Source organism: Boleophthalmus pectinirostris, unplaced genomic scaffold (genome assembly GCF_026225935.1).
Source record: "Boleophthalmus pectinirostris isolate CB_2022bp ecotype Guang Dong unplaced genomic scaffold, ASM2622593v1 HiC_scaffold_1, whole genome shotgun sequence".
Classification (NCBI taxonomy): domain Eukaryota; kingdom Metazoa; phylum Chordata; class Actinopteri; order Gobiiformes; family Gobiidae; genus Boleophthalmus; species Boleophthalmus pectinirostris.
In genome coordinates, this window is record NW_026570970.1 from 2,628,174 (window position 1) to 2,637,307 (window position 9,134).

General features: G+C 46.0%; 3 protein-coding genes across 3 annotated transcripts in view; all 3 read left to right on the forward strand.

Moving 5' to 3' along the window:
* Positions 1-3,038, forward strand: part of ankmy1 (ankyrin repeat and MYND domain containing 1) — a 29,345-nt gene extending 26,307 nt beyond the window's left edge. Inside the window, exon 14 of the mRNA XM_055150649.1 lies at positions 3,021-3,038. Within this exon, the coding sequence (XP_055006624.1) occupies positions 3,021-3,038 (18 nt within the window). The remainder of the gene's footprint in view (positions 1-3,020) is intronic.
* Positions 3,039-4,027: 989 nt separating this feature from the next.
* On the forward strand, positions 4,028-5,393 carry LOC110154042 (verrucotoxin subunit beta-like). Its single transcript, XM_055149008.1, has 2 exons — positions 4,028-4,131; positions 4,225-5,393. Exons 1-2 carry the CDS (start codon positions 4,032-4,034, stop codon positions 5,391-5,393), a joined length of 1,269 nt encoding a protein of 422 aa, XP_055004983.1. The 5' UTR covers positions 4,028-4,031.
* Positions 5,339-6,736, forward strand: LOC129407596 (myomesin-3-like). Its single transcript, XM_055149095.1, has 2 exons — positions 5,339-6,299; positions 6,391-6,736. Exon 1 carries the CDS (start codon positions 5,477-5,479, stop codon positions 6,257-6,259), a length of 783 nt encoding a protein of 260 aa, XP_055005070.1. The 5' UTR covers positions 5,339-5,476; the 3' UTR covers positions 6,260-6,299; positions 6,391-6,736.
* Positions 6,737-9,134: the final 2,398 nt, after the last annotated feature.

Here is a 9,134-nt window from a genome sequence, read left to right on the forward strand (position 1 = left end):
CCACCTCACACCCTCTCACCCTCTACATCACCCCTACATCACTCACCTACATCACCCTCTCCCACACCCACATCACCCTACATCACCTCACCACACCCACATCACCCTCACCACCACATCACCCTCTCACTCTCACCTACATCACCTCTCACCACACCCCTACTCACTCACCACCTCACACCCTCTCACCACACCACTCACCCTCTCACCCTCTCACCACCTCACATCACCTACATCACCTCTCACCACACCTACATCACCCTCTCACCACCTCACCTCACACACCTACTCACCCCTCACCACCTACATCACCCTCTCACCACCTACACATCACCACTCTCACACACCTACTCACCCTCTCACCACCTACATCACCCTCTCACCACACCTACATCACCCTCTCACCACCACATCATCACCACCTACATCACCCTCTCACATCACCTCTCACCACCTACATCACTCACCCTCATCACCCTCTCACCTACATCACCACATCACCCTCTCACCCTCTCACACCTACATCACCCTCTCACTCACCCTCTACTCATCACTCACCACCTACTCACCCTCTCACCACCTCACATCACCCCTCTCACATCCACCTACATCACCCTCTCACCACCTACATCACCCCTCACTCACTCACCTCATCACCCTCTACACATCACCCTACTCACTCCACCTACATCACCCTCACTCACCACACCCCACATCACCCTCTCATCACCTCATCACCTACATCACCTCTCACACCACCCACATCACCCATCACCCACCTCACATCACCTACTCACCCTCTCACCACCTACATCACTCACCCTCACTCCACATCACCACCCTACATCACCCTCTCACTCCACCTACATCACCCTCTCACCACCTCTCACCTACACACCTCTCACCACACACTCACCCTCTCACCACACCACATCACCCTCTCACCACCTACATCACCCTCTCACCACCTACATCACCCTCTCACTACATCACCCCTACATCACCCTCTACATCACCTCTCCACCTACATCACCCTCTCACCACCACATCACCCACCTCATCACCTCACCACCTACATCACCCTCTCACACCCTCACTCACCCTCATCACCACCACATCACCCTCTCACACCTACCACCTACATCACCCTCTCACTCCACCTACATCACCCTACTCACCTACATCACTCTACATCACCTCACACTCCACCTACTCACTCCACCTACATCACCCTCCACCTACATCACCCTCTCACCACCTACATCACCCTCTCCACCCTCTCACTCCACCTACATCATCACACCTCATCACTCCACCCACATCACCTCATCATCACCCTCACATCACCCTCTCTCACCACCTACATCACCCTCTCACCCTCATCACCCTACATCACCCTCTCACCACCTACATCACCCTCTCTACATCACCCTCTCACATCACCCCTACTCACTCACCACCTACATCACCCTCTCACCATCACCTACATCACCCTCTCTCACCACATCACCTCTCACTCACATCACCCTCTCACTCCACCTCACATCACCCCTACATCACCCTCTCACCCACATCACCCTACATCACCTCTCACCACCTACATCACCCCTCTCATCACCTACATCACCCTCTCACCACCTACACCCTCTCACCCTCTCACTCCACCTCATCATCACCTACATCACCCTCTCACCACCTACACCCTCTCACACCTACATCACCCTCTCACACCTACATCACCCTCTCACCACCTACATCACCCTCTCACCTACATCACCCTCTCACCACCTACATCACCCTCTCACCACCTACATCACCCTCTCACCACCTACATCACCCTCTCACCACCTACATCACCCTCTCACTCCACCTACATCACCCTCTCACTCCACCTACATCACCCTCTCACCACCTACATCACCCTCTCACACACCTCACCCTCTCACCACCTACTCACCCTACATCACCCTCTCACCACACCACATCACCCTCACCCTCTCACCACCTCACATCACCCTCTCACCACATCACCCTCTCCACCCCTACATCACCCTCTCACCACCTCACCACACCCTCTCACACCCTCTCCACCCACATCACCCTCTCACTCCACACCACTCATCACCCCTCTCACTCCACCCACATCACCCTCTCACTCCACCCACATCACCCTCTCACTCCACCCACATCACCCTCTCACTCCACCCACATCACCCTCTCACCACCTACATCACCCTCTCACTCCACCTACATCACCCTCTCACCCTCTCACCACCTACATCACCCTCTCACCACACCCACATCACCCTCTCACCCACATCACCCTCTCACTCATCACACCTCTCACCACCTACATCAGACCTACAGACCAGGACTGAAAACAGTTTAGTCCTCATTTAGTCCTGGTTTAAATCACGGAAATGGGAAATGGCGTTTCCGTGACTTTAAAATGCGATGCAAGACTATTGCACCGCATACGGACTGAACCAGTACTGAATCAGGACTAAACCAGGACTAAACCGTTTTCAGTCCTGGTCTGGTCCCGGTCTCAATCATGGTCTCAGTTCTTGTCTGATCCCGGTCTCAGTCTTGGTCCCTGACTCAGTCCTTGTCTAAGTCCTGGTCTGAGTCCCGGTCTGGTCTCGGACCTCGTTTAGTCCTGGTTTAGTCCTGGTTTAGTCCTGGTTTAGTCCTGGTTTAGTCCTGGTTTAGTCCTGGTTCAGCCCGGAGGCGCAAATAATGAAGAAAATTGTTGTTCGTTTTCTTATTTTTGGTTTTATATTGAAAAACAAGGTTTTTCTTCTGCCACATTTTTCACTTTGACTTCGATTTTATTATGACTTCATTCTCGTAATATTTTAACTTTTCTCATAATATTTCGACTTTATTTTAACTTCGACTTTATTCTTGTAAAATTATGACTTTTTCTGGCTTCGACTTTATTCTCATAATATTTCGACTTTATTCTCGTAGCGCCAGCATGTTTTTTTTTTTTATCTAACCCTTATACTCTGTTGTAGTTCCAGGAGGCACCGTAGAGAAATTTAATATCAAAGCCCCATAAATGAAACATCATTGTGTTCAGCAACGTCACTGTGCAAAATGTTCCACTGGCTTTGACTCAAGTCAATACATTACGACAAAGTTCTGCAAGTTTTTATACTTCATATGACCACTTTCTGCAATAAACCACATTCGACATTTTATTTTAAAAAATTAAGTAACTTTTGATGACATCGGGGTTTTCTCGTCGTTTGTCCACATTGGGTGTTTATTGTTTAAAGAGTTGAGGAGGAGATACCAAAAGTGTGAGGTGTGTGTTTTCATAGGTTTCATGTTCTGGCCAATGTGGTCGACTTGCTGTAGGGTTCAGGGCGGAGCCGTGATATAGTTTTGTACTTGTCTTTAAGTCTGTTGCCCACACACGCCACAAAAAAACAGAACAGGACTTGAAAAAAATATATTATAGCCCCGCCCTAAAGCCAACAGGAAGTGGGTCATATTGAATCAAACCCGGGAATGACAGAAGCACACACCGTCGTACACAGGACATCTCCTCACACAGTTTTCAGCACAAACTCTTCAGATTTGCCCAAAGGAAACAAAACCCATGTGCCATTAAAGATGATCACTGACACTTTGAATATGACTTTGGTGTGGTCATGGTGAATTATTTGTGTGCTGAATATAATGACACACAAAAAAGAAATATCTAATCAAATGCCTCTCTGGCATCTTTTTAAAAGCTGATTAAAAAAACAAAACAAAACATGGAGCTTATTTGTGATGGAGCATAATGTGACACATGGCCCAAGCTTTTATGGTTTAGGAGAAAAATAATATGGTCATGGTCACATTTTTCCACCTTCAAAGTGTCTAATAGTAGAAAAACAAACATAACTCTGTCCTCAGCTGTGCAGGCGTGGCAGTGTCAGAAAATGTCTCATTTTAATGAATAGAGTTGTTTATAGTGTTTTTGTGAACTATTTGTATATTTTAAATACTAACATGCATGTTTTCCCTGTGCTCAGATGGCTTCAGACTGTGACTCACCTCTGGAGATGGCGGCTCTGGGTCGCTCCTTTCTCCTGGGCATGTTTTATGACTGCAGATCTGACAAACTGGTGCCAGGTACGTCTGAAAGAGAGCGGTATTCTACATGTATCTCGTCTTTATTAGAATCACTTTATATTTATTCATCCAAATAAACCTCTTGTTTTTCAGGCCTGAGTTTCTGGGACCAGGAGAAGCTGGACAAAGACATGAGAGTGACCCGTGAACCCAGTACTGAGTGTCAGATCGTGGTGTCTGACCACCTGTCTAAGAAGGCCTCTTCACTCCAAGTGGACGCTGGACTCAAAGCCAGTTTTCTGAGTGGACTTGTGACCGTACAAGGCTCAGCAAAATATCTGAACAATAAGAAAAGTTCCAGTAGACAGGCCCGTGTCACTCTGCAGTACAAAACTACGACACAGTTTAAAACATTGTCCATGAACCAGCTCAGCGAAGAAAACTTAAAGCACCACGAGGTCATTAAAAAAGGTCTAGCCACACATGTAGTAACAGCCATCCTCTACGGAGCCCAGGCCTTCTTTGTGTTCGACCAAGAAACATCTCAAGATGAAAATGTCCAAGAAATTCAGGGAAACCTGAAGGTGATGATTGAAAAAATCCCAAACATCTCCATTGATGCAGAAGGGAATCTGAAAATGGAGGACAGAGACAAAGAAAAGGTGAACAAGTTCTCCTGCACTTTTCACGGAGATTTCTGTTTAGACAAAAGTCCAACAACATTTGAAGAAGCAGTAAAAGTTTATCAAGACCTGCCGAAACGTCTGGGCCCCAAAGGTGAGAACGCAGTCCCTGTGAGGGTGCACCTGCTGCCCCTCAGCGCCTTAGACTCTGCAGCGTCTAAACTGGTGCGTCACATCAGTTTGAGGTTAGTCTGTGAGGCAGAGAACATCCTGGAGAACTTCAGGGAGCTGGACATGATCTGTAATGACATCCTGAAGAGTCCTGCAGGACAGAACTTCTCATACGTTTCTGAAAAAGTCAAAACCTTTAACTCTTTGTGCTCTGAGTTCCTCCTGGGACTCCAGGAAACTCTGGCCACAAAGCTTCCCTCGATCAGAGGAGGAGGAGAGGAGGAGGCTGCTCTGGCAGAAGTCCTGAAGAGGGCAACAGAGAGTCCGTTCAGCTTTCACCGTTTGAACCAGTGGATGGAAGAGGTCACTGAGGAGGCCAACACCATAAAAGTCCTCACAAATCTGATGAGAAACACAGAAGTTATCTCCTCGAAAAATGACCTCAAGAAGAAGGTGTTTGACTCAGAGAAAGCCCTGGTGTTTGTGTTCACGTCTCTGGAGAGGGCAGGCCGTACCTCGAAGAACTGAAGAACCACCTAAAGGGGATTCAAACCCATGAGTCTGGAGCAGAGCCCACACCCTGGTACAAGACTAAAGACGTGATTCACCGAATGAAACTCAAAGCCAAGGTGTTTAGTGACTTTGCAGACGCCAACAAAGACCAGGACACAAAGGCTCTTCAGTTCCTGGCAGTGAGTTTGACTGATGAAAACCACAAAGAAGCAACCGTCTATCTTTATGAAGATGGGTTTCTCAGCAGTGAGAGCTTTGAGCTCCCTTCTAAACCAGACTCAGTGACTGTGAGCAGAGCCACAGTGCACAGTGTGAGTCTGCAGGTCAGAGCTCTCTCAGTGGGAGCGGAGAACGTCTGTGGATACAGAGTGGAGTTCTGTGAGAAAGGACAGGAGCAGTGGAAGCAGCAGCTCCAGGCTGAAGCTGGAGAGGTCACAGTGACAGGCCTGATCCCAAACACAGAGTACAGCTTCACAGTGAGAGCCGTCACTGAGGCGGGAGTAGGTCCAGCTGCTCCTCACACCTCCATGAAAACCTTACCCTGCAGCCCTCCAGAAGACCCCAGCGCCACCTCCACCTCCTCAAAGATCTACGCCCGCTGGAAGAAACCTGCACAGGTGGGACCAGGCATCCAGACCCTCAGATACATCGTGGAGTACGCTGAGACCGGAGACACACTCCGGTGGATGAGAGAAGAGTCCTGTTCTGAGGAGAAGGTGATCTCTGGACTTAAGCATCAAACAGAGTACATCCTCAGGATCCGCTGTGACTGTGGAAAGGACGGAACCAGCTCAGAAAGCTCCACTGTGACCATCACCACCAAAACTACAGCAGAAACCATTTTAGACATCATCCTTAGAGGTTATCCTTTTCCTCATTGATGGATTCAACATTTATATTAATCTCACTGTGTATGTAATGGTAATGCAATATTCACTTTTGGTTACTTAATCTTATTATAATCAATGTATCAATATGTGCACTTAAACAATTCTGTTTCTGAGTATTGCAGATTTCATGAGTTTGCAGAAGGTCACAAAGTCCTATCTATTCAATAACAGGAAACATCTTGGGCGACCATTGCTTAAGGAGGATAAACTAAGGAGGATGAAATGAGGAAGGGCAGACTGACCTTAACTCACTGTACTGAAGTGTTATTTTTGTGTTTCCTGTAAGCAAAAAGGAACTACTCATGTCGTAATGTTTTGCATGTTCCCCCTCCCGTTCTGAGAGGAGTAGTTCCCATGTAACTAGGGGTCCTAATATTGAATAAAAGGCGTGGAGAAACGAGAGAAGGCTTTAGAGAGTATTGGGTGAACAGCTAGTTACATGTAACTAAAGCTCTTCTCTTGGTTACTCCCTCCACGCGTGTAAAAGATATTAATCTCTTGTCTTCTCTCTTGTTATTAAATATTGAGTATAGGTGTAAAGGTGAACCTATCACTCATGGGACTACTGAGCGTCAGCTAATGCGCTAATGTGCACTACACTGCGGTGGGTGGGTGTGGTGTGGCCTATATATGAGTATATAAGGCCTTGGATCATGGTGGCGGGGTGAGCACAGGGAGCAACTTTCTGTTGACCGTATTCTAAGAGGAAAGATTTGCATATAGAAGGAATCGGTGCTTGGCAGCAGCTTTAAAGTAAGTGCTCAAATGCGTATGCCTACTTTTCCAAACAATTACCATGTATATGTGCATTTGTTCTGAGTTTTACCCCGTGTCTTAGCCTGCTGCAGCGTGTGGGATAAGCTTTGAGCTACATACTCCGCAATACTCATCATAACAGACTGTGTCAAAATCAAGTCTGCAACACCAGAAATCTACAAACCTGGTCTAAAAGCAGAAAAACTGAGCACTGCTGATGTCAGAAAATATGTGTTTGGAAAAGAAAGTCATAAAGAAAATCGTATCATGATCCTTCTCGGACCTGTGGGATCTGGGAAGATCAGTCTCATCAATGCCATGATCAGCTACATCCTGGGAGTCAGCTGGACCGACCCTTTTCGGTTTAAAATAAACAAGGATGAGACTTCTGACTCAGTGGTGTACCAAATAAACCACCAGGAGGAATTCCAGGTCGACTTCTCACTCAGCATCATCGACACTCCAGAGTTTAGAGACGTTACAGGCATCAAAGAAGACAGACAGACCCTGACCCAGATCATTGACCTCGTCATTAAGTTGAACATCACACAGCTTCATACAGTCTGTGTAGTGCTCCAGTCCCCTTTAGCTCGACTCCCTTTATTCCTGCGTTACTTATTAGACTCATTGCACTTTGACTGTGGGAAAAATGTGTCTGAGAACATCAAAATTATGGTAACGCTCGCAGATGCTCAGATGCCTCCAGTTCTTGAGGACATCAGAACTGCTGGAGTCCCATGTCCTAAAACAGAGCAGGGTCTGCCAGTTCACTTCAAATTCAACAACTCTGCAGTGTTCGCCCCAAACCAGACCTCTGCAGAAGAAGACCGTTTTACTCAAATGTTCTGGGACATGGGAAACAAAAACATGACGAGGTTCTTTAGTGACTTAGAGAAAACTGAGCCTGGAAAGTTGATTTTAACCAGGGAAGTGTGGAAAGTAAGAAGGAAGTTGGAGGAATAAGTAGTACAAAGATTTAGAGAGCTACAGCAGAAACTTGAACAAAGATCAAAAGAAATGAGAATTTTGAGATTGAATTCACTGTGACTGTGGCTGATGAGGCGGACCTCTCTGGAACTGAACAGTACAGCAACAACTGCAGGGACTGTGATGTCACCTGTCATTATCCATGTCCCATTAGAAACGACGAAGAAATTGACAAATGTGAAGTATTTGATCCACATAGAAGATGCAGTGTGTGTCCTGGAAAATGTGACAGGAGTAAACATTCAATCCAGAGATACAGATGGAAAAGAAAGAGAGTCACAAAGACAGAAACACCGGAAACACTGAAAGAGAAATACCAGAGAGAAACTGTAGAGTCTCTCCTTGAGAAAATAAACAAAGAATATAAAGAAGTGGAGGCAGAAATCTCAAAGACTCAATACTTACCGTTTTCCAGAATAGGCTTCATGACATGAGGGAACAATGCCTGATGATGACAAGAAAACAGTAAATAAAACAATAAATAAAAACATGTTAAACAAAAAAATGGATATAACAATTCGTCCTAACTAGAGGCACTGCTGTGTCTGAAGTTCTGTCTTAATCTGAGTTTTGTTTGTTTAAACACAATGTGACCATAAAGACCTGATTTACCTGAACTCCAACAGGTGATCTGATCTGTGCTGTTAAACACGTCGCTCGAAACAACAACACAGAAACAAGATAGTGTTAGCGTTAGCGTTAGCATTAGCCAACACTCTTTCACCTTTTAATGTCAAATCAAACTCCTGAACAGGACCGTGAACGCTCACACTGACCACAGGAAAATCAAACTGTGCTCTTTAGATCACCTTTCTATTTTTCTGGAGTTTTCACACCATTTTGTTTATGTGTGCGCTGTGTTGCCATGGTAACTGCTGTACTGTATTAACACAATAAGATAAAAATATAGCACAACAATAAAACCAATAAAGACGACTTTCTGCATGACCTACAAACTGTAATAATGTAAACATTAACCCAGCTCCTGAACACGCCGAGTTGTTGTGTCTGAAATCTGAAAGACTCAAAGTCTTGTGCCCTATTTACACTATTTACCTTTTGCACTATTTACCTTTGACACTATTTACCTTTTGCACTAGACCCATGTAAGAAACGTCCCTCT